Source organism: Mollisia scopiformis (assembly GCF_001500285.1).
Source record: "Mollisia scopiformis unplaced genomic scaffold LY89scaffold_34, whole genome shotgun sequence".
In the NCBI taxonomy this organism is placed as follows: domain Eukaryota; kingdom Fungi; phylum Ascomycota; class Leotiomycetes; order Helotiales; family Mollisiaceae; genus Mollisia; species Mollisia scopiformis.
This window is the reverse complement of record NW_017263614.1, coordinates 1-23,287: the sequence shown is the minus strand read 5'-3', so window position 1 is coordinate 23,287 and position 23,287 is coordinate 1. Positions and strand designations below refer to the sequence as shown.

General features: G+C 48.6%; 7 protein-coding genes across 7 annotated transcripts; 3 read left to right on the top strand and 4 right to left on the bottom strand.

The window, feature by feature from the left end:
• Window positions 1-183: 183 nt before the first annotated feature.
• Window positions 184-4,467, top strand: LY89DRAFT_702039 (Taz1-interactin-like proteing factor 1; the record flags this gene model as incomplete). Its single annotated transcript, XM_018217231.1, has 3 exons — window positions 184-251; window positions 311-422; window positions 469-4,467. 3 exons carry the CDS (start codon window positions 184-186, stop codon window positions 4,465-4,467), a joined length of 4,179 nt encoding a protein of 1,392 aa, XP_018062278.1.
• Window positions 4,468-4,991: 524 nt separating this feature from the next.
• On the top strand, window positions 4,992-5,773 carry LY89DRAFT_691238 (PK beta-barrel-protein domain-containing protein-like protein). Its single transcript, XM_018216260.1, has 2 exons — window positions 4,992-5,263; window positions 5,335-5,773. The coding sequence occupies exons 1-2, from the start codon at window positions 5,160-5,162 to the stop codon at window positions 5,735-5,737; spliced, it is 507 nt and encodes a 168-aa protein (XP_018062277.1). The 5' UTR covers window positions 4,992-5,159; the 3' UTR covers window positions 5,738-5,773.
• Window positions 5,774-6,282: 509 nt separating this feature from the next.
• On the bottom strand, window positions 6,283-8,277 carry LY89DRAFT_691237 (glycoside hydrolase). Its single transcript, XM_018216259.1, has 3 exons — window positions 8,007-8,277; window positions 7,654-7,880; window positions 6,283-7,568 (listed from the first exon to the last, which is right to left on the bottom strand). Exons 1-3 carry the CDS (start codon window positions 8,206-8,208, stop codon window positions 6,414-6,416), a joined length of 1,584 nt encoding a protein of 527 aa, XP_018062276.1. The 5' UTR covers window positions 8,209-8,277; the 3' UTR covers window positions 6,283-6,413.
• Window positions 8,278-8,630: 353 nt separating this feature from the next.
• LY89DRAFT_344061 (uncharacterized protein) lies at window positions 8,631-11,648 on the bottom strand. Its single transcript, XM_018206871.1, has 2 exons — window positions 11,321-11,648; window positions 8,631-11,264 (listed from the first exon to the last, which is right to left on the bottom strand). The coding sequence occupies exon 2, from the start codon at window positions 11,195-11,197 to the stop codon at window positions 8,687-8,689; it is 2,511 nt and encodes an 836-aa protein (XP_018062275.1). The 5' UTR covers window positions 11,198-11,264; window positions 11,321-11,648; the 3' UTR covers window positions 8,631-8,686.
• A 265-nt stretch (window positions 11,649-11,913) lies between these two features.
• On the bottom strand, window positions 11,914-13,864 carry LY89DRAFT_677250 (uncharacterized protein; the record flags this gene model as incomplete). The annotated part of the gene is made up of 9 exons (XM_018213669.1): window positions 11,914-12,269; window positions 12,466-12,527; window positions 12,629-12,662; window positions 12,732-12,831; window positions 12,959-13,091; window positions 13,326-13,381; window positions 13,482-13,587; window positions 13,631-13,651; window positions 13,704-13,864. 9 exons carry the CDS (start codon window positions 13,862-13,864, stop codon window positions 11,914-11,916), a joined length of 1,029 nt encoding a protein of 342 aa, XP_018062274.1.
• A 139-nt stretch (window positions 13,865-14,003) lies between these two features.
• Window positions 14,004-15,454, top strand: LY89DRAFT_344189 (uncharacterized protein). The gene is made up of 3 exons (XM_018206872.1): window positions 14,004-14,138; window positions 14,191-14,447; window positions 14,610-15,454. Exons 2-3 carry the CDS (start codon window positions 14,194-14,196, stop codon window positions 15,262-15,264), a joined length of 909 nt encoding a protein of 302 aa, XP_018062273.1. The 5' UTR covers window positions 14,004-14,138; window positions 14,191-14,193; the 3' UTR covers window positions 15,265-15,454.
• A 730-nt stretch (window positions 15,455-16,184) lies between these two features.
• LY89DRAFT_702035 (amino acid transporter) lies at window positions 16,185-18,265 on the bottom strand (the record flags this gene model as incomplete). The annotated part of the gene is made up of 8 exons (XM_018217230.1): window positions 16,185-16,358; window positions 16,413-16,790; window positions 16,847-17,482; window positions 17,535-17,565; window positions 17,622-17,675; window positions 17,741-17,787; window positions 17,867-18,016; window positions 18,146-18,265. 8 exons carry the CDS (start codon window positions 18,263-18,265, stop codon window positions 16,185-16,187), a joined length of 1,590 nt encoding a protein of 529 aa, XP_018062272.1.
• Between the last annotated feature and the right edge of the window lie 5,022 nt (window positions 18,266-23,287).

Here is a 23,287-nt window from a genome sequence, read left to right as displayed (position 1 = left end):
GCTCTAGGACTGGTGTGGCTAGAGTAATTCACCGGGGTTCGTGCTAGCGTTGCTCATACCTACCTATCTTCGTGAGGCGGAAGCCTTGTCTCATCTTTCCACGAGTACGCCCACACTCACACTCCTTCATCGCGACCGAGAAGAATTCTACAGCTCTCATAGCTGTAGGAATCAGTGGCGGGGATGGCTATCCAAATTTACCTTGCCCATACGGGGCAGCGTCTCCAAGCAGATCCAGAGACCTTTGCGACGTGAGTTATTCCTATGTCAGCGCTCAACTGCCAATACATGCATGCTGACCTACAACAAGCCTAGATGCCTTTAAGAGCTGGGTTGCAAAGCAGAGCAAAATTACGATTCAAGATCAAATATCATTGACTGATCAAGGAAGGCCAGTCAAGTTCCAAGGATTATCTTCGGAGGTAAGAGAATACTGTACGGTCAGAAAGCTCATCCTGATCAACACAGAAAGAGATATTTGTCTACGATAGGCGGATAGTACAACCAAATCCTGCCTCGTCTACCAAATTACTCCAATATGAAGTTCCAATACCTCCGAAATACAGTGTTTCGAGACCACCCGATACCATTACAGACCAGAACGACCTACAGGCGTGGAAGGACCTCTTCATGCAACGGAGATCATGGGCTCTGAATATAGTCGACGACTGTACAGCAATGTCGCTCGAGGCGCAACAACGATACGGCGAGGTCGAGATCATCGCTCGCGGTGTTGAAGCTGCGGTGACAAACCTCGATAGGCATGTTAAGATGCTAGACCAGAAGAATGCCGACGTTCAAGTCTGGGCGGCAGATGTGCAAAAAGATGACGACTTGACTGGGACCGATTGGGACGCAATTGTGGACGGGTTACGGTCTCTTCCGGCTTCGTACGACATGATCAAATTCATAACGGGGCGTGATATTCGGAAGTCTCAACACAAGCCAAGTTTGGGGGATTTGGTCGATGCAGAGGAGGTGAAGAAAGCTGGTAAAGATGTTCGAAAGATTTCAAGTAACTTGAATCAAGGAAGCGCCAGCCTCGGGTCCCAGGTAGACGAGGTTCTTAGGAGGACTGATGGGCTGTTGGATAGGATTGAAAAAAGTCCTGCACTTTCACTCATTGGACGTGGAGCAGAACCTGCACAACTTATGGAGGATATCGAAGCCATTGCCAAGAGGATCAGTGGTGACTACGAAAATGTTCTTGGCTTTGCGAACACCGCCAAAAATATCTCACAAGCATCCAAGTCGGCCCTACTTCACACGAAAAATTTCCTCCCAAATCTGTCAAAGCGGAGCTTGGAAATGGACAGCATCTTGCAGTCGGTGACTGAGACACGAAATACTGTCGCAGCTGATTCTCTTGAGGCCATGAGAGACATCGCATTAGTAACTGCACTGGTTTCTGATGCCAATGGAAAATTTGCGGCTTTACAACTTAATAGCGACGCTTTCGAAGCCATCAACCTACTTTCCACGGTGAACTCATTGCCAGTCACATATGCGTCGTTTATGACGGAAGCCATACGTCGACGAGAATGGAACGACAAGGTCAGATCAGACTCGTCAACTCTAGCGAACGAAATGGCAGCTTTTCAGGACGAAGAAGCTAAAAGGAGGAGGAAATGGCAGAAATCCACCGGGAACGCTCTCTGGGGTGAGAAGGTCGAACGGAAGGTCATCGGTTTGGAGGTCAATCTGCTCGGCGATGAGGACGATTGGCCTGACGTATCAAGACGAGATCTGGAGGCTATGTTGGAAACTCTGCAAGCCCAGGATTTCAAGTCTGGTGTCGTTGCTGATATATCAAAGATTGTCCATGATCTCAACAACCCTACGAAACAACAGAGCAAACGCGCAAAAGCTTTCAAAGCAGGCAGCATTCATGAAAATGCACTGGGAAGAAGTGCACTTTTAATGCGAGGTGACGATGATCTCATTCGTGTTGTTCAAGAAGAAAAGCAGAAGATTGAGAGCAAGCTCAAAACTGCCGAAAGTCGAGTGCGACGACTGGAGGACCTTCTCCACCGGCAATCCCAAGTCACCCGAACGTCGACTGGGAATGTCTTCCAACCATCTGGATACCCTAGTCCAGATGCACATGTAATGGCCAACCCACTCGCGTCTCCTAGGCTTCCCGAGGACATTTCCCGGCGATCTTCCGTCTCTTCGAGGCGATTCTCAGCGAATCAAGGTCAAGAGGAGAAGGTCTTTCAGCAAAAGCTTCTTTCCTTAGAAGCTGAACTCATTGCGGAACGGGAGCGTGCAGCTGGTTTGGAGAAAGAAGTTTCTGCGAGGAAGACCACAGTGGACAAAATGAAGGCTGAGGTTGATGAAGCTACATCGACGAAGAAAGATCTCATGGAAAACTTCGAGGCTCAGCAACGTGAATTCCTTGAAGAACGCAAATCACTCGAAGAGGAGATCAAGCAGTACAAGACAAAGCTTGAGGAGCTCGAGGATGAGATGGAGAGATACTTGGGATCAAGAGAAAATGAGCGGACCACAGTTGATGAACGTGTCCGCACTTTAGAGGCTGAACTGGAGAGATTTCGCAAAGAGGCAACGTTGGAAGCTCAAAAAGCGCAGGGTCAAGTGGAGTTCCTTCGAAATGACGCTAAAATGCAGCGAGAAGCCAACGAAGCACTGGACAAGCAGCTGCAGAGGGCAAGAGATGAGAATAAAGATCTCCTGGCTCGTGTCGAGAAAGCCGAGCAAGCTTCTAAAGTGCAATTGAAGGTCCTCCATGACGTGCACGCTCAAATTTCGACAACCTCTATTGTCCCGGATGATCTCAACGAGTTAGCAGATGCATTGGTCACCTTATCTGGGGATCTGGTAGCTGAACTGAGCTCTGTCAAAAGTGACTCTGCCATTGCAAGGTCTGACAGAGATACTGCTCAAGCTGCCACCACGGACCTTCAGTCTGAGATGGAGACACTAAAGGAGAGGCTGTCAGTGGAAGAGCTGGAGACCTTGCAGCTACGTGAAACACTGGCTGGCGAGCGAGCACGATTTGCAGCCCTAGGAATAGAGCTTGCTGATGAGCGGGGCCAATTGTCTTCATTGAGAACTAAGATTGCTGACGGTGAGACTGGGTCTGAGACTCTCCGTCTTCGTCTAGAAGAAGAGGAGCAAAAGGTTACCAACATGTCTGAGGAACTTGCTGCTCGCCAATCGCGCATCGGAGGTCTCGAGGAAGAGCTTAGATCCGTCCAAGAGAAATACCAGTCTACCCACTTGAAGCACGAGAAGCTTAATTCTCGGTTTGAAGCTCGAACCTCTCGCGCAAAGGACTTGACCCAAAGAGTATATGCACAGAATGATCGACTCTGTCGGCTTTTGGAGCGTCTCAGCTATTCAGTAACACGAGAAGGCAATTCGATGGTTATTCAGAGGCTACCTAAACCAGAGCGCTCTAGCACCGCAAATGATTCATCAGATCCAGGATCCTCAATTAGGAGAAGTATTTCCGGGGCAATGAGCAGAAAGGCCATGGTTGACAGTGGAGATCTCGATCTTCTCTATTGGATGCACAATGATGACTCGGACGTCGAGACTGAACGGTACGAAGCGTATCTCAATGCCATTGGCAGCTTCGATGTCGAACAGTTCTGTGAAATTATCACAAAGCGGGTGAAAGACATGGAATACACTGCGAAGAAGTACTCCAAGGATGCTCGTGCCTACCGAGAGAAGTCGCACTCGGCTCAAAAGGAGGCCCATGAGAAGATTGCATTCAAAAACTTCAAAGAAGGCGATCTTGCTCTTTTTTTGCCAACTCGAAACCAAGCGACTGGAGCATGGGCTGCATTCAATGTAGGAGCTCCACACTACTTCTTGAGAGAGCAAGAATCACACAAGCTACGCACTCGAGATTGGCTCTTAGCCCGAATTCACAAAATCGAAGATCGAGTTGTGGACCTCTCCAAGTCGATGTCTAGTACGCACCTGAATGTCTCTGATGGGAGATCTTTTGGCGAGACTAGTAATGGAGGAGACTCTTTTGAAGATGACAATCCTTTCGACTTGTCTGATGGCCTCAGGTGGTATCTCATCGATGCTTCCGAAGAGAAACCCGGCGCACCTTCCACTCCCGGGCTCGGCAAAAGCACAGTTGCCAGCACGAATGACTACGCTACGGGCAGTATTCGACGAAGCAAGAAGTCGTCAAGCAGTGGTGTTGAAGGCATCAACAAGACTCTCAGCAAAAGTCTTGACAGTAGACGCAGTAGTAACAACTCGAAGAAGTCGGTCTCGGCAGCCAACACGTTGATCAAAACGGGCTCAACGGCAACAGATACAGCATCTTTGAAAGCTGTGGCTACAACTCAGACAAGCGGCGAGCCTTCTGAACCCCAGAGCATCGCTTCGTCAAGTAGACAAGAAGGGTCGGGGAGTGGCGACAAGGTGCTAAATTCGGAGGTGGGCACCAATCACATTGACAATCTGATGGGTCCTTGAACCAACGCTGATGCGGCGTGTAGAACATTGTAAAGCCTGGGACAAGTCCTAGCAAGAAATCGATGATCTGGGATTCTTTGTGGTCACTGGACCTCAGTTTAGAAAGCGGGAACATAAAAAGTAGGATTTAGGCATGGGATAGAAATTGGGCATTAACGGCGTTTGTGTGATAGGCATTTTGGCGTGGCGCAGAATAGGTAGGACACTGGCGTGTCTCTTTGAAATTTGTTCAATCCGCTGTCGTGTTACGGCGGACACTGCGAATGATACCAATTTGCTTTTGGTAAAATACAAACCATCAATTTGAGTTTATTCTTATTGGACATGCGTCTTGCGATGCATTGTGATGTGCATATGATTTACAGATCACATGCATTGGACAAGTATCCAATGCAGTATCGGCTAGCACAGATGTGGATGAGCCTACATCATGGAGATTGTATCTCATTTGCTGATTGGCACATTGGAGAGACGTGTAGCAACGTGGCTCGAATGGAGGCGTCTCTTTGAGAGCCTTCTACAACCGTTGATATCCTGACTATGACTTCTTGACTTCAAGTTCAACCATCCCAAGTGGTTTGGATTCGATGTTGAAGACCGATTGCAAGTGGGAGATTGCTTTAGCATACCGTGCAATATACTACACAGCGAATATTGAATATTAGTATACAAACTTACATTAATTACATACAATGTCCGTCCTGTCAGTCTCGATGTCCGCGTCCCATTCCTTTGGCAAGATGCCTACCTCCTACATCTATCTCCTGCCAAAGCTCGGAGTACAAGGTGACGCACAGTAAGTCCTCACAGGTTGACTTTTGTGTTATTCGCATTGTTCTCTACGCAAACACTAAGACACATTCTTAGCTGCGGCACTTCTCCATCCTCGAACCCACGTCAAGTCCACCTCATCGACTCGTCCCTTTTCAGTTCCCTTTCGAAACCATCTTCCAAGTCCCCCTCCTACCAACTCTCACCCGGCTCCCTAGGCGAAAACATCACCACCTCCAATCTCGATCTCCTTTCCCTTGGCGAGGGCACGCGTCTACACTTCGGGGACGATGAAGGCCATGCCGTGGTCAGAATCTCGGGGATACGGCAGCCGAGGAAGAGATTGGATGAGTGGCCTGAGGGACTGTTGGAAAGATGTGCGAAGAAGGGGAAGAAGATAGGGGTCTATGCCACTGTGGAGAAGGAGGGATACGTGCAGCCGGGATCTGCGGTCTACGTGGAGAGTCCGAAGCATTTTAAGCCATTGGGATATGTGTAGGCTAGTACATTATCAACGGAGAAATTTTGATCGTGGTAGTCTCTTCATCCCCATACATCGAGGCGCTGGTAGTTACCTCGCTTAAATAAGGGGGCAAGCGATGTTGCCTTCGCGCCATGGTGCCAGACGCAATCACTTTGTCCTTGGACATTATTGGGATGTATACACCATATCTTTCATTGAGTTTGGAACATTCCTGCGCCTATGTTGCGGTGATGTGCTGCCTAGTGGTAGACTCGACTCAGAGCCAAAATGTAACGATTGGGAGAAAGTAAGAAAGCTTTGTATCAAAAAGACAGCTCCCATTGTGTTTGGGATACTTAGCTGGGTGCAGTACTCACATTGAATAGTTTTGCGAATGGTAAAGTAGCTAGATGAAATCTATGGCAAGCGATCTGAGGTGTGTCATGGAGAAGTAGAGATGATAGGTTGTAGGAAGCTTCCAGTTATGGTGATGTGCTTTCACATTTTGATGCTTGACGAATGTAGAGCAACTTTTTGGCCCTAAAACATATGTTCAACATTGTCATCAGATCAAAAGCAGTGAATCATGCAGAGTCTGGTATTTACTTTGCTCATGTTAATCGAGACTTTAGTCAAGATAGATGTGATGCTCAGCAGCATGATATGATTCTTCCACGTCGATTTAGATATATTTACTAGCTCTCCCAATGGACTATATCCCGGCTGTACTATAGAATGCTCCAATACCTGCACGGAACCCTTGCTCCCATTCCCACGTGAAGGCTCCTCTCTGAGCTGATTCCAGTAGCCGCTTTTTAGTCCAGACTTCTAACATCCCGACCTTGTCACCTCCTTCTGCGCCTGAATTTACTTGAGTTCTCATACCGAAGAACGATTGGGCGTCAGAAAAACCAACGTCCCAACCCTGAGTGTAGAGATCATGCTGAAAATCTGTATCCGGTGAAGTTCGGGACCAGTATTCTTCGTGGGCATTCCTCGCTTGACTGCCCAGTTCCCGTCTCTTACTTTGGGCGTGCTGGATCCTAGATTGAAGCTCTGCAGTAGAGAGGGTTAATGATTGAGGAGGTAGGATATTTCTCTTTTTCGTCTGCTCAACAAACCCCCATTCACCACCGTCCATCCACTGCATCTTCCAGGTCCAGAAATAAGAGCCGCCAGCCTTTTCTTGCCATTTTTGAGACTGAGCATGCCCAAATTGCTGCACCAGGGAGTCTTTCTCTTCCGGACGAGATCTACCCCATGTTTGACCATCCAAGACGCAGGAGTATTCTCCGATAACGACTTGTGCTTCTCCACGATCTGACAAGCTGCCCGCTTTTCCATCCAATTCTGCAAGCTCAGATGAAATGCGAGATATGATTTGATGGGGAGCTTGAGATCGATCCTTGTCACTGAAGGTGTAGTACTTGTGAGTGTCAATGATCACTGGGTTTCTTGGCAAGTTGCTGAAGGCGTGTCTTTTGTTCGTCCATTGCAGAGCTCGATCCAAGTCCCACGCATCAGAGATGTAAATGGGCAAGCTATCGTTGACTTTGCTGATATCCCCAATAACATCTTCGTACCAATCATACATCCCCTTCGCATCAAAAACAGCCTCGTTCACAAGTTGAAGCCCAATGATTCCAGGCATATCTTTGATCCGAGAAGCTAGCTCTACGAGTGCTTGACAACTGCGTCTTAAATTGGTGCGACTTGTCCAGAGTTCGGGTTTTCCTGTTGAGCTCCCAGAGTGGGCATCCGAGTTTGCTCCTCCGGGGAGCGCATGGAGATCAACAAGAACTCCAATGTTGTAGGAGCGAGCTTTGGAAACTAGATTGGTGACTGCAGGCCAGGCGTTGGTATACACCTAGCTTCAATCAGCTTCGCACTTGTGACGGACTTGTATGGTGTTCCAGGACTTGTATTTTCAATAAGGAGATTACGGGACTCACACCAGCAACATTCTCAAACGGCGTCCCTTTACAGAACTCTCCGCCCAAAGTGAAGTATCCAATTGGTAATCTAATACTTGTACACTTTGCTTCTTTGGTCAAAAACTCCCAGTCCTGATCCGACACAGCATTTGCCCAGTGCGCTTCCCACTTTTGGCGTGTTTGATCAAGGCCATGGGCCTTGAAATGGGCGTCGACGGCATCAAGCTCAGAATCACCGTGAGCTTCTGGAATCTTTCCGTCAGAGACAAAAATCATAAACAAACGTATCAGGTAAGTATTCGAGCTCCGAACTCAGATGAAAGCACATGATGTAAGATGAAAATATACAAGAAAACTCGAGGGGCACAAACGGTCAATAAACATATCAGAGAACAGCCACTTCTCAAGCACAAATACTGATCCGAGATTCACACCATGATGATATCTATATTGTATGACATCCTCAGCTGTCGGTGGCCGAATGACATTTTGTTGGTCTTGCTGAGGAATTGGCTTCTGAGCTGAAGACGAGTCCTGTAATTGCGACTTTGCCTTGTTGAAGAACTTTTTCATCTTGACATGAATTGGGTCGAATCAAGGAAGACAAGGCTGATGAACAACGATATTATGCGTAGATAGTCCGGGACATTGTGAGAATCGGAAAAAGGTAGTGGGTCCAAACGAACAGGTTTTGGCGAGGCTCGGCGGAACGTCATCGCTGGAGCAGCTCTGGGAAGTCACGATTAGGTGAACTTCATAAGTGTTGCAACTTGGTTTAGTCACTACTAGCTGTAAGCCCAAAGTATTGAAATGCATGGTCACATTCAACAGTGAAACTCGACATATTTTTATTACATTTGTCGTATCTGCATCCTTCAACTCATATACACACAGGATCTTCTCGGGACTCCAACAAGATACACCCAAACATCTACCATAACCCAGACGCCCATATAAACTTCGTGCAAGCGGCTCCGCTATCTGACTGAGGTCCTGTATCCCAATTCACAACCGCCCCAACGCCAACGCAAAACAAATCATCCGGAGAAAATCAAGCAGCCGGATCGCTCTCTGGAATCTCCTCTTCGTCCTCGGACAGACCCTCTACCGGGATCTCCACGCTCTTGACGGGGTGTATGAGCATAGGTGGTAGGCACATCCTCCCCTCCCCTCCTCTCATCTGATTCACACCCTTTCCACTTCTGCCTTCGTCCACAGTCAACTCGAATTCCTCTCCTCCTTCGTTGTTGACCTTCAATCCTAACCACCTTTTCCACAGGTTAGGAGCGAAGCCAGCGTTGTAATACCATGTCATGCCCATAAGATTATGCTCTCGTTCACCGAAGACACTTGTCCTCGACCCACCAGTAGCTCCATTCCTCCCCGAATTCATTACTCCGGCAAGATATGCTGTTGGCCACTCCCTGTCGACAAACATCGGATGTGGAACATACACGGCCTTGTAACCGTGGTGTAATGCCGTTGTGGGAGCCCACATCTCTGAAAACGCATGATGTTTCTTGAAAGCAGTCTCTCGATGCATGGTACGTAGTAAACGCTTTGACATCCTCGAAGCACTCACGATGGCTGCACGTCGTGGGGGGAGGCCCTCACTGGCATTGTAACCCGTGATATCCTTTGCGAGAAACCAGCTTGTGCCTTCCGGGTCAAACAGGGGGTTGAACGTGATCAAGTCAGCTTCTTCATCAACTCCCCATTTATACTTGTCTTTGTCATATGTTGTCGGCGGTGTTGGATCGTCCTCGATTTCGAACCAATCCTCTGGATCTTGTGGTCTTTCTGGGCCCCAGATAGGCTTGTCACCTTTACGCTCGGTGGTCTTCGCTCCTTTGATACCCGACCAGATGTTTTCCGCATTATCTGTCCCCATCTCGGTCTGAACTCGAACCATTTGCTTGAAGTCCTCCCAGGATCCATGAACAGAAGGAACGTAGAATCTGCTGTTCCTCTCCCAGAGACCTTTGCGCGGCTGTTTCTTCGCCCAAGAGTCGACTTGTGAGAAGAAATTGTAGTAGTGTCCAGTATATCGGATATCAATCTCCCAGTGCCAGAAGTAGTCATATTCGGGATGGATGTGGGCGAAGTGTTGCATGGCCATCTGTAGTCCTCGATACGAGCCATGTACCGGCAAATCCCTAATGAAGGTATCAAACATGCCTTGATACAAGTTGAGCATCTGGGTTTCACTCCACAGTGTGGTAATACCCCAGAATTCCTTGGGTACCGATTGTCGGATGTGTTCTTGGTAAGTGTCGGCATCGGCCCAGATTGGATGCTTCCCTTCATCCCTGACTTGGACCACCAAATGGACATCATACTCGCCGCCAGAGCCAAGAGAAAGCTCGGAAATCATTGCTCTAAGATGGAGGATATCCTCTTCTCGATACTGGAAATCGTCCCAGGACCGGATGACAACTGCCGTCCGTGGCAAATAGTTCTTCGGGATCCCCGTCTGCATGCTCGAATTGGAATAATTTGCATGGTCATCTCGCTTCACAATAACCTTCCTATCGCCGCCAAGAACAGAGAACGTTGTCGGGGGTTCATTGTAAGCTGTCTTCGGCTCAAACCTCTCAGAGTTGGCCGTATAGCACCGCTTCTGTGCCTCGGCCCAGTCGATATCTCTGTAATCAACTTGAATGTCGACGCCATCTGATTCCCAAACACTCTCGGATCCTTCCACGTCTCCATGTAGGCCGGTACCAGTACCACCGTATTTCAGGGCATAACCATAACCGTACGGTCCGAGTCGACCATACCGCTCAAAACACACGTCCTCGGGAAGACCGAGTAGTTCATAAGAACCCATCACATTATCTGGAAACCCGCTAGGCCGTCCCTGATAATGCTGTAGTGGGGGGACTCGCAAGGTAGAATGTGCATCAAGGAAACATTCGTGGGCCGGGGCATGCTCACTAAGGTATGCTTTGGATGTCTGGTTTTGATACGCGTCATATGGCCGACTGCTGGGAATTTCCCGGACAGGTATGGTCGAAGTATCGTTGGTGATAGGTGGCTCATCTTCCGGTGAAGGGTATTCGGGGATGTTCTCCGATAGAGGCACCAAAGTCCGTATACCTCCATAGTACCTTGACAGAAATTCAAAGGACTGCCAGGTTGGTGGGGGTGGGGCTGGGCGTTCCCCGAAGTCTCCAACTTCAACTCTTCTTGACGAGACGATGCTCATACGGATCAAGCTCAGCATGAAAATGACCAGTGTTGATATTAGTGCCAGGCACAAGTATCGGATTATCTTATTCGGTAGCCTGTACTTCGAGGGGCGATGATCAGCGATGGATCTCCTCCGTAGCATTGGTCTTTGAGAAGAATAGGACGCAGAAGTCTCTCGAGATGAGACGGGCGAGGCGGTATATGACGAATAGTCTGATTCGTCGTCGGAGTCATCATCGTAATCGTATCCATGCTTCTCGAGATCAACGTCTCGTACTCCTTGACGACAATTTGTATTGATCATTAAAGGTTTCGTCGGAGACAATCGTTTGGTTGCTTTCATCTGACCAAGGGAGCTAAAGTCTGTCATCGTGTGAAGGGCTCAACGGAGCCAAGCCAAGCTCTTGGGAGCGCAATAACAAACAAACCCTCGGATGCTGTGCAGGAGTATTAATGCAGTTCGTGGAGGCAATGTAGGTGGGTCAAGTCATACCGAAGAAGATGCTCTTACGCGTGTACTATCTGAGATTCGTGTCGTGTCGTGTCGTGTCGTGTCGTGTAGTGCAGCAAATTTTTTAGAAAGTAAATAATTCGAATGGACCATGCGAAATAGTTCCGAGCTTCCATTGTTTGGCAAATCCGCTTTTCCGGATGTTTGGGGGTTGACTGGGCGACAATCGTAGGCGACTGGCAGCGAACGATAACGCGAACACAGCTCCAACATCGAAAAACACTCACTGAAATTACTGTAGACACCATCAAGGTCCCCGGCATCATTGAAAGCATGATTTGAGAATGTTCGTGGTCCTTGGGAGCCATGCATGCATGCAGTCATTCCTTTCCCGAGTAGAGACTGGAATGATTGTTGCAGGAAGGGTCGAGAACAGCACCGGGGCCAAAGACATGAGAGGAGTCCTGGGAAACTGATTTGTGAGGCATGAGGATCCAGTCCTGTACAGTAAGTACTACAGTACTACCAAGTCATTGGCGGTGTACTGTACGTGTTTCCACTCCACGGGAAGCCATTCAGAGCTGCTGCACTGCAATGCTACCGTGATCGGAACAAGAGACGGTCAGGTAGGTCAGTCAACCGGATGGTGGTGACTCTCGGTGATCTCCCGACTCGTACTCGTAGAACATACAGTAGAACATCCGTACGATAGATAGATAGGATTCCTTGCGTCCAAGACTCGTCGGCGGCATGGCGGAAGGCTGCGTCAGACTTGTACAGTAAGTCTGATTCTGAGACCCCGAGAGGACACTCCCGAGAGAAAGAAGAATGATGTGCATCTGGCTGGGGCTGGGTTTTTTGTGTGCGAAGCCTCGCCACTGAATCTGGAATGGACCAGGCACGAATCCGACGATACGGGAAAGGAAGTTCTCGCCAGACCTGCCTTCACTGTATCTCTCTCTCTGCGGGTGACCGCAACAAGGAACCCTGCCTGCCGAACAGGTATATTACCTACAGTTACCATAGGGGGTCTCCTTTGATGTCCCCTTACCTTACAGTTATTGTGTTCATGTGCTGTGCTGTGCTGTGCTGTATTGCCATCTGCAGGGTTTCCTTGCCAGCCAACGACCGCGAGAACCGTCATCCGAGGAGCACACGTTCGGTAGGTAAAGCAGTACAGTAAGTACCTGCAGCGAGCGACGTCTCTCCACGGGTGGGCAATCGGAGCAGCGAGACGGAATAACGAACACTCGAACAGTGGGTCAGTCAGTCAGTCAGTCAGTCAGTCAGTCAGTCACTCACTCACTCACTCACTCACTCACTCACTCACTCACTCACTCACTCACTCACATGCGATCAGCTGTCCTCCCTCCTCTGTCCTGCACTGCACACATAGTCAGTCAGGCCCAACAGGTCTTAAGCCGCCTCTGATCCCGCACTCCCAGATACATACACAATGGCAGGAAGGCAGTGTCCGTCCGTCCATGGGAGAAGTACAGTAGATAGATGTTGGCCATCTGCACGGAGCCGTCTCTACGGGTTCGATTCAGTACCTACATTACATACGGATACCTGCCGTAGGTTACGCCTATGGGGCAATACCGATCCCCCCTCCCCTCAGTGTTACAGTACAGCGTGGGAATTTCAAGCTCTCAGCTCGTGTGCTCCAGCCCAGCGTACAGTAAGGTTACAGAGCCCGACTGCCCCCAAAACCGCAGCCCGGAAAGAGATGCATATGCCCATGCCCATGCCCATGCCATCCATGCCACCCATGTGCCATGTCCATGTCCATGTCTTAGGGCTGTTCGCTGTTCTGTTCCGCCCTTTCGAGTGGCCAATGCATTCAATCCACTGGCCCCATTGCAATTCAGTTTGCCGTGGTTTTCAATGCACACTGGCAGCAAGCAGCACTAACACTGGCAGGAGCACTAATAGTGGCAGAATTGAGCCTGCAATTATTGGTTGGGGATATGCTTCCGTTATCCTCTCTCTCTCTCTCTCTCACTCTCTCTTTCCCCCTCTTCTGGCGGGTTGGCCACTGACTGACCTTGCGGTGAGATCTTCCCCTTCGACATCATACGACCTCAACCATGAATGGCCCGGCTGGTCACTGGTCATCATGTCGTGGCGTTGTCGGAGCCCAGATCTCTTCTCCTCGCCCAAGGCCCCAAGGCCAATCAGCCCGTGGTGTTAGTCAACTGACAACTGTTTCTGCCATCTCATTCGAGTCCCAGAAGTCTGCAGGACCCGTGACACGACCGATCCGATGTGCGGCGGTTACGTCGACGCTCACAACTCCTGCGTTTACCCTTTTCTCGATAGCAGCAGCTCAGCTCAGCTCAGCTCACTCACTCCTGGCCTGAGCCCTTCTGTCTGGGACGAACAGTAAGTAAGAAGTGGGCCCCTAACGATCGGTTCCTCGAACCTCAACTTTAAAAGGCCTTCCTTCTCGCCGATCCGCTTTTCATTTCTCTCCTCTTTTTCTTTCTCTCGCCACTGCTGCTCGAGACTCTCCTCGATATTTTCTGTGTTGTCACACAAGTTGGGCGTCCTTTTAGGGATATTCGGGTCACTTCGTGGTCTCATACTTCTTCTCAATAAAAGCTCACTCAATTCGCGGTGCAGTGCCTCACCTCACTCTGAGACCCCTGTGTTGCTGTAGTCCTCAATATTGAGACTCCCACTTCAAAACCTGCCCCCCACCAAACTGTCTTATGTTGCAGCTTCCTGTTTTGCTCTTGCACTTCCAACGTGACTGCTAGGATCTCTTCTTTAAAGCTGCTGCCCTCACTCTTGAGCATCGAAGCTACTGAATCTGACAGGCATCACGGATAATACTCTTTGTCTAGCCACGATCAAAGCAGTGAGGACTTCAGCTCAGAATTACTTTCACTTTCACTAACAGCTATTAGAACATGGACATCGGGCATTCAACAATTACCCAAGTCATGGTGGAGGAACCGGCGGAATATCAGAAAGAATCTTCATTCTCCCTCATACAACATGATCTCTTTGAGATAACACTGAACGGTCCCGCTTTAGTTTTGACCATACTGGCCATCATTATCAGCATTCAAATACTTCAACCATCCTTCACATGCACTCTACTTGCCCTGGCTCCCCTCCCCTGGATCATCCATAATGACTATCAAAACTTCATCAATCTAGGGTACGTCTGACCATACCTTTGCTGTGTGTTCATACTGGGAGTCGAGCTCTTCGGGTTCGTCTTCGGGAGCCGCTCATCAGAGAAGATGTGCTGCTACTACTCAAAGCGACTTACTCGGCTCCCAACTCTGTTTCAAAGGTTTATACTAATTTTTGTCAATAGACCAGGTGGCACACCCTCAACTTTCCTCGGATACCTCAAGATTGCCTTCCTCCGCATGTTCGCCTTGTCAGATCCCTATACGCCAGCCATCATTTCGGAGAAGATATATCCCATCATCGGCTACTACCAAAAATCTCACTCTTGGCTACCGGAACGTGCGGGACCACGTCCCAAGATCGCAGGAATCGCTCCTCAGCGTCAGATCGACCAGGCTGGCTGTCCAGAGATGTATCAGAAACTTCGTCAAACTCTCGAAAGACTAGCATTGCAGCAGCCAGACTCGTTTCGAACGGCAATGTCCTGCTTCGAGAAGAAAGGACTGGCCCTCTTTGCACAAAAGCCTATCAATGAGACTTGCAGAGGAGAGATCTGTCACGTTCACCACAGCGACCGAAGCATGCACATGAACCTGCATCCGGATGATGCTAAGATCGTCCTGGAGAAGGGATGGGGTGAGCGACATCCACTCGCAAGAGGTGGCTGGATGAAGCAGTATGTCCCCCGCGAATTCCTCATGATCTATGCACCAAGAAATCGATCGGAACTGGATGTGGTGTGTCGAATTATCGAGGCCGCGGGGTTCTGGGTCTCTGGAGAACATTTTAAGCTGAAGGTCGAAAATGAGCCAACCTCGAGCAAGAACACTACGCTCTGAACGTGCCGAATGGACGTAGCAGGAGTCGAATCGAAAACGAAAGCTAGGTGGTTGAGCAGTTATAAAATCTGAGCGTAGCGTTGATTTCTTGGTTTGGTAACTTCCTTTCAGCGTACGGAGTTACTCGCAAGCGGTGCTTTATGAAATAGTCAAAAATGTCGTCCCTACCAACCTGACCAAAGTTTGTACGTGACTAACTAACTCCTCCCCCACCCTTTCCCCCACTCTCCCACTCCTTCTCCACGTACAACACATGGGTTACCGCTCTCAGCCAACGTGATCACCCACTGCTCCCATACCTGCATGTTTCTGCATTCAACAGCCTCCAGCTTATTTGTTCCGCAGGTATTCGGACAGGCGGGCTCGGCCGGACCTTTCGAAAGCTTCAAAAGATTTGCACTAGTCTTGATGGCATTCCACGTCTCATGATTGGTCGAGGCATCTCGCTAAATCGGTCAACCCCCTTTCTTGAATTGAATAGAGCTACCATCATCGTATGTGGAGAACTTGGATTCGGTCAAGTATATAGATAGAAAGTAGGGCAAGGTGTAGCGCGAATTTTCTTAGGCCATACTATAAGGTTAACGTATTTGTTCCCCGTTTTTCGTTCGTGCCACGGGCCGAACCTAAGCTCCCCGCAACAGCTGGACATGTTGCCGTGCTAACTACTTACCTACCTATGTTTAAAATTGATGGGTCACTATTCACACCAGTCAATGGGGCACAAGCGGAGAACCGTGCATACGTGCTCAACGGAGGATAGGGTATCATATTCCACCTAAATTTAATTCATACATCTATTGGTTAAACATCCAATCCTCGTTCCATCGCGTTCTTAGGTAGTGTACTTGCGCAGAGTAATCACTGCCGTAATTGCCGCCGTATGTCAATACATAGTCCGCTAAGCTAGACTCCAGCATTTAGACAACATCGTCTTTTTCTTTGCCAGACATCGTCGGGGTCTCGTTCTCGGAGCGCTCATCTTCTGCCTGAGCCTCAACGATGGGACCGGTGTAGTATTTTCGTCCACTGATGTACCAGAATATGGCAGCAGCCCCCAGAATGAGAACAAGGAATGCAGAGGCGTAGTTCATCTGATTCAATATCAGCATGCATATCCTGACAGGGTGGATATTGATTGAACTTACAGTAGTAGCAGTCACGGGACGACCAGTTGGCAGGATGAAGATGATGCTGACGAAAAAGGTCCAGAGACACGCCCAACTATTGACGAAGACGCTGAATTTTCCCATGTGCCATGGACCGCGTTCAAACTTCCCAAAAACAATCTTGCAGAAGATGGGAATGCAGTAACTCCAATCCAGAGCAATAGCACACACGTTGAAAACACCAGAAATGGCCGCATATGATCCGAGACCGATCAAATTGATGGCAATACACCAGAAGACGGAAATCCACACGGCGTAGAGAGGAGTACCAGTCAAGGGGTTAATCTTGGTCCAAACGTTGGAAAATGGGATTAAGCGATCACGAGAGAAGGCGAAAACGGTTCGTCCTAGAGATTGCTTGGTGGATGTTAGTATCATAAGTATTCAGTAGTGGAGAACAGTGGTTCACTCACCATAGCTGTAAAGCAGACAAACTTGATGATGAGGAAACCGCACACAGTGTAAAAGATTCCACCGGACTTTCCGAGGCTGTTGTAGAAAAGTTGGGCGACTGGCTGGTCAAGCGAACTGGCAAGAATATCGGACGGGTCGCCCATGCAGAAACACAAGACGATGTTGAAGAGGAATCCAGCAAGGTAAGTGAAGAGCATTGCCAATGAGATTGCCCATGGTGCCTTGACCTCGGGCTCGGAGATTTCTTCGGTAATGTGAGCAGTTGCATCGTAATCCGTCATTGTCCATGAGACGGACAAGAATCCAAACAAAAAGCTGAACCCAACAGGAGTCCATCCCGAGGTGGAGTTGACATCTGTGAAGACATATTTGGCGTCATGTTTGTTATCAGTTTTGGCCAGGAGTGCAATGGCGCACGAAACAAGGACGAGCACATGGAAAATGACATAGGTTTTGGTCATCTTCTCCATCCAGTAGGTGGACAATGAGTTCACAAGTCCGGTCAAGACAGTCAGAGCTGCCATCACGCCAATGGTAGTATTCGTGGTAATTGCATAGTTGAAGTCGGATCCTATGGACACAGCGGCGAGGAGCATTTGTGCAGCACCATATTCAGACGAGGCAACTCCAGCAATCTATAGGGAATGGTTATTATAGGGAGAGGCGCATTGGCAAGGGAAAGCGAACCTGGCCGAGGAGATTGATCCAGCCGGTGACCCTGAGCATGTTAGCATAAGTCACATTATTATTGTCAGTCCCTGGATGAAAACCTACCAGCTCAATGCCGGGACCCAGTCTTGCGGTGCAAGTCGGGAAATTGTGAAGTATCTACAACCTTTAGTCGATGTCTTGAAAGTCCGAATCACTTGTGGTGACTGATTAGGGTTTCATACAAGCCTCCGGATGTGGGATAGGCAGAGACCAATTCGGCAACTGAACACTGGTGGAAAGTCAACCATCGACGTCCATCTACAACGGGCACGCGACCAGCCAGACTATAAGTATATGGCCCAACTTACAGCAATGCACATGCAACCCGCACCGGAGATCAACCAGCACCACACGGCTGCTGCCGAGCCTCCTGCGTACAGAGGATAAGAGAAGGTGGTCATAATCGTGGCGAACAGACCACTGATACTGACGGCGAAGGAAAAGGTTGATAGATAGCCCTGGAGTCAGAATCTCGGAGTCAGTCAACCGTCTTTCATTTCGGGATATCCATATCTTAGAAGTACATCCAAAGCACCAACTGAGTATGACCTCCAAGACAGCAAGGAATAGAAAACTACTCAACGCACGAATTCTCTTTTGAAGACCGGGTTGTATCCAAACTGTGCGGCGAGTTGCGCATCGGCTTCGTTGAGCTCGGCTAGGTTGACCGTCTTTCTCTGGCCATCGGGGCCATTGATCTCGACCATGCCCACGCTCTTCTGTCGATGTCGTAGCTCGCCATCGTGGTGGACGCCGTCCTGCTGAATCTCGGCCATGATGTCTCTGCGTGCTTCAGCCATTGGTCAAGTGTATCGACGTTTATCCCAAGGTTGGCAATTGCGTTCTTCTTTCTAGACTACTTCAGACCAAACCAGAAGAGAAAGAGAAGAGGAAGAGGGGACGGAAGGAGAACGAAAGGATTTGTAGAGAGGAGAGTCTACTCGAGTAGAGGAAAGTTAAAAAGTCTAGGTCAGCCGGGGTGGGGGGGGCAGGGAAGAGAAGTGGAAGTGGATTCAAGCTACTCACTGGTGAAGAGATTCATTCACGCCGATAAGCATCACCGCATCCTGAATCTGCAGCCCGCCCGCAATGGCAGTCCACTCACTCCCTGCAGCACTACTACAGTAGCAGGCCTCACGAGATAAGCGTATCCCTGTGCCATTCGATTTGTGGGCGGGGCAATCCTGTCTTGGCAGCAGCACCCTAGAGCTAGAACAGACAAGCCTGGAACCGTCCAACCTTCGGTCATAATCGTGACTAAAGACGACTGGTCGGATTTTATCAGAGCATAGGTATGTATCTAGTATCTATATCACTTGCCATGCGCTGCACCACCACAAGTTCTTGTACTTCGAGGGCGCTGAATGATGAGAAAGCAGCCACTCACTGCACTGTACTATACTATACTACTAACTGTAATCTATACTTCTACCATAACAACAACGAAACCACGACTACTCGGTGTTGCCATAAAGATTGGGATATAGATAATGTTGTTCCAGGGTTTGTGAGACAACATAGGTGGACGAAGTCTCAAGTGTAAACTATAAATCAAACCCAAAATAGTGCGCGTAAACTACCTTCGATCTTCTGTTCTCAAGAATCGTCTTTACCATGACTTTGGAATTTGAGAATAATGTATCATATATCTTGTATCTCAGTTCTTACGGTACATGCAAGTACCAGCCATAATCATGCGAGAAGACCACGATGAGAGGTCAGGGAGACAGGACGACTAGATAGATAGAGATTGCCTCAGTAGAACTTTTAGTGTTAATAGAGAAACAATTGATGCAGTCTCGAATCATTGGCGACAGAAGTCACCACACAAGAACAGATCTACTGTACGGTATCTGTAAAATTCTTCGTCGCCGCGAGGTAAATCGTGGCGTAAGCGTGGGCACCAGAGTTTCCGCTCTCAGAATTAGCCCCGACAAGCCCATCCCCATCGATTCATGGGTTTGCGACCTTCCAGAAGGCCCACTCGAACCCCCCAGACGTCACGCTGCTGTACCAAGGCCGAGGTTGCTGGGATGTTAGACCGAATTCTAAGCCACCGTGAAGAACCTTTACGGCCTAACCCCAGTCCAGTTCAGGTCCCGCCGCAGCCGAACAAATCAGCACAGTGATCGCGGGAGCGGGGCCATGGTGGCTTGACGGCGGGCCCTGGACAGCGGAATGGGCAACGGGGATCCCCGAACTACTGTCGAACTTTCGAACTTTTTTCCTCCTCTCCACTTCGTCCCCTCGCGACCCATTCCCGTTCATTACCCATCTACCCATCTACCTTTAGTACCTCCCCATCTCGCCCCTTGAAGGAGATCCGGAAGCGGCGTGCAGTAAACTTGTCTACTTCCAGTAATCACCACCCATCTTCCTAACGTCGTCGTCGTCGTCGTCGTCCCTTCCTTATCTCGGCCAGGATCTGGCTTCAGCCTCAAACATCCATCTCTCTCTCCATCCGTCGTCTGCATTGATGCCGCGCTCCACTATCGAAATACCGCCCCGAACGTGGCACGACTTTCCGCTCCCGAACAGACCACGAGGGACCGATTTACCATTTTGGAAAGATAGAGATAACGATGGGTGCCAGCTTATCATTTACATAACAATCTTTGGTCCATGAACACACGAGTATACGACGCTTGTCTGGAGATGAAGCTTAGAAAGTCATCCCACGAAATCTCTGAACAAACTCCGGATCTTTTGGATATCTAACAAGCGGCGCTGGAAACCGGATGTGTAACTTTATATTATTGTTTCATGCTTAATTGTTTTGACTTCTTATGTCTTCTTGCAGTTTGTGCGCCTATCTTCAGTGTCTTATTAGTCGCCTCAGCAGCCATGTCTTCGGCTAGAGACTTGTCTAGACGGCTACAATGGATAAGTAACCATTGTAGCACCGCACACTAGGAAGCTCAAACACGAAACTAGTAGCTGCAGCTTAGGCCATAGGTTTATAGATGCTACGTGCTTTTGTCCCTCATATCTCATCTTAAACACCGAGTGCGATCAATTCCAAATTCACCTTGGGGGCCTTGCAAAGCTGAGAATTGCAGGCTGCCTCTTTTCAATGAAGGAACAAAGAATCCTATCATGGTAGTATGGTCACTCTCATTCATTTCTGGGTCGAGTGGCTGTCTCGTTCATCACATCTCAAGACACACAATTTGAATCTACAAGACGCCATGTCAATTCATAGAACGTGGCAGTTCTGGGTCCGGCATCATTCAGCAATATATACCCGATGTTTCCGAATTTCGCTCAGTTCTTGTTGGCATGTCACTACCACGCGATATGTCGGCCTCAAGTGTTGGTTAAGACTTCCGTCTATTGTTTTAGGCTCGTTCAAGCCGTATACATCATATGTGCAGTGGGTACTCAGGTCTGTGATATAGTGGTACTCAGTGAGCTATATAGCTTTATTCTTCGATTTGATAGTCTTTTCAATGTGATGGTCTATATACACACCCAGACATGTCGTCTTTACTTCTGTATTAGATCCGCCGTTAGTTTATACCTATCTCCGCCGGTCACCCTTGCTTCGCGGTTTGACGAACCCCGAAGTGCTGGTCGGATCTTACCTTTTTTTTACGAAGAGATCAGTACCATTATACTATGTTGCACGACTACCCGAAGTTGGAACATTAATGTAGATGATAGTCTTCGTAGGAGATGAAGGAGATTATCCAGAGGAAGAACTTAGATCTGGATTCCATCATAATAAATCCTTCTCTGTATATTCAAACGAGGTGTTTTGAAATGGCAGTTCAACATGCTCCTCCCACCTTCGATTCCGTCACAACTTTTCCAACGTAAATACTCGGCAATATAGCAAGCAAAGAGTGTTGGTGATAGTGAAGAAAGGCTATTCGTCATTTTTGGAAGTTCTCTCCATCAGCCTAGATTGCTATGCGTTGTTATCATCGTTCCCACCGAATTCTTGATGCAGTCTTTGACGCTTTGGTAACTCCACCAGCCTGTCGACCTGAGCAATGCCTTTTCATAGCAGTTCTTTTAGCAATATCGAATTTCTGACGAGTACCAACCACAGACTTAGTCTAGTAAGCAGGACAACTCATGCCAATACTCAAGCGAAGAAAGAGAATTGCTTGGGATGACAGATCTGTGCTGAACAAATAGCGCCCTGAATGACATACGTACGTTGTTGGTCTGTAAAGGAGACATAACTGGATGTCACAAAACGAGCACTCATAGAGGATGGGATTGGAAAGCAACAGAGCAGTTGCTCGGACATGTCCAAACACAATGGCCAAGACCGTTCGGGACTCTCGAACGAGGGGGCCATGCTCAGCATTCGGAAGTGTGTTGGATTTCGTGGTTGACAGCGTTGAGGTACTTGAGCGACTGAATGATGCCAGGAGTGGTCACAGGTTGTACAGTACAGTCAGACTCGGATACTGGGAAGTAGGATTTGCCCAGAGCAATCAAGTTCTTAGCAGCTTCTACAGAATCCAGATCGACAATGCCCCCTGGTTGTTCAAGAGCTTGAGCCTATCACGACTGTACAGCATCCTTAGGCCCCTCCGTAAGGGTACGGTTCTATGGTCGAGCTAGAAAGGGCGGTTCCATATCCACCTAGGGTGTCAAGACCATGGGAGATGGGTTAGTTCACGAGTCATTGTTCTTTCATTTGAGGATGAAAAATATTGCATTCAACGATTTCGTCCTGTTCACGGCGCCTGCATGAGCAAAACCGCGACATTTTTACCTCGGCCATCAATGCTGTTCTGACTTATGTTGCAAAGGACCGTATAAACCTCGACAACGGCTCGCTCGATAGTCGGACAATTCTTCCCAACAGCTCCACGTCATCCCAACACTCATGCTAAGCTTCTACATCTCTACACATGGATCAACATGTGACACGACTCGGTTATCCTTACTGATCCCTTGCCCGAAGAAGGAAAAGACGGCGGCTCTCGTCTACTAACGTCGATTGAGTCCGTGTTGCGCTCTGCGAGCCTCTTGCGTTTGGTGTCAACTCTAAAAAGCTTGATGTTGACGACGCCGATGTAAGACTATCTCGACGAGGGCAGGTCAGCTCCAACCAGGTGGAGGTGGAAGAAGTTGAAGAAGTGGTGGACAACGATCGACCTTAAGATGGTAAGTTACTGGGCAGATCCCCGAGACTGGAACTCACCTGCTTTGGCAAATTCTTCCCGTGGCGAAGACATTTCGTACATCTGTGTGTGCGTATGTGTAGAGGTGCTTTGGGTATATGAGTATTTTGTTGATGAGAAGAAAGTGTTGATTTGCTAGCCGTTAAGTGAGGAAGTGCTGGATATTTATATTTATATCAGAACTCTCCTCGAGTACGAACTGCCGTGCCAATGTTCGGGACTTGCGATGTTCTATTAACAGCAATCTTAAGACACGCTACGACGGGAAAGAGACTTGGAAGTCAGAGCGTTGTTGCTCGTCCAAGAAAGCCAAGCATAGTGATCTTCACCAAGATACTTGGCGGTCTCGCCCCGTGCCGCAGTTGCAGCAGCCGAGACGTCTATTATTCGCTATATTAGAGTATATTGTTTCTTCCGTGTAGCATCTGTTCATTTGTATAGCTTGTGTACGCAGCAGGCTTGGGCTTGGGAAGTGGAACACCGAGCGAAGATCGTAATATTTTTGAAATAATGATAAAATTGAAAAATTAAAAAATTAAAAAATTAAAAAGTTATAACAGCACGGTGAAAAGTTTAATACGTAGA

Bases quoted from the DNA above. Each gene is read 5' to 3' on its own strand.
- LY89DRAFT_691237 (XM_018216259.1), bottom strand. From the start codon at position 8,208: ATGAAAAAGTTCTTCAACAAGGCAAAGTCGCAATTACAGGACTCGTCT. The intron at 7,881-8,006 runs GTTTGTGCCCCT...GAAAGATTCCAG, and splicing joins CTCTGATATGTTTATTGACC to AAGCTCACGGTGATTCTGAG. The intron at 7,569-7,653 runs GTGAGTCCCGTA...GATTGAAGCTAG, and splicing joins CGTTTGAGAATGTTGCTGGT to GTGTATACCAACGCCTGGCC.
- LY89DRAFT_344061 (XM_018206871.1), bottom strand. From the start codon at position 11,197: ATGACAGACTTTAGCTCCCTTGGTCAGATGAAAGCAACCAAACGATTG.
- LY89DRAFT_691238 (XM_018216260.1), top strand. From the start codon at position 5,160: ATGTCCGTCCTGTCAGTCTCGATGTCCGCGTCCCATTCCTTTGGCAAG. The intron at 5,264-5,334 runs GTAAGTCCTCAC...ACACATTCTTAG, and splicing joins GGAGTACAAGGTGACGCACA to CTGCGGCACTTCTCCATCCT.
- LY89DRAFT_344189 (XM_018206872.1), top strand. From the start codon at position 14,194: ATGGACATCGGGCATTCAACAATTACCCAAGTCATGGTGGAGGAACCG. The intron at 14,448-14,609 runs GTACGTCTGACC...TTTTGTCAATAG, and splicing joins CAAAACTTCATCAATCTAGG to ACCAGGTGGCACACCCTCAA.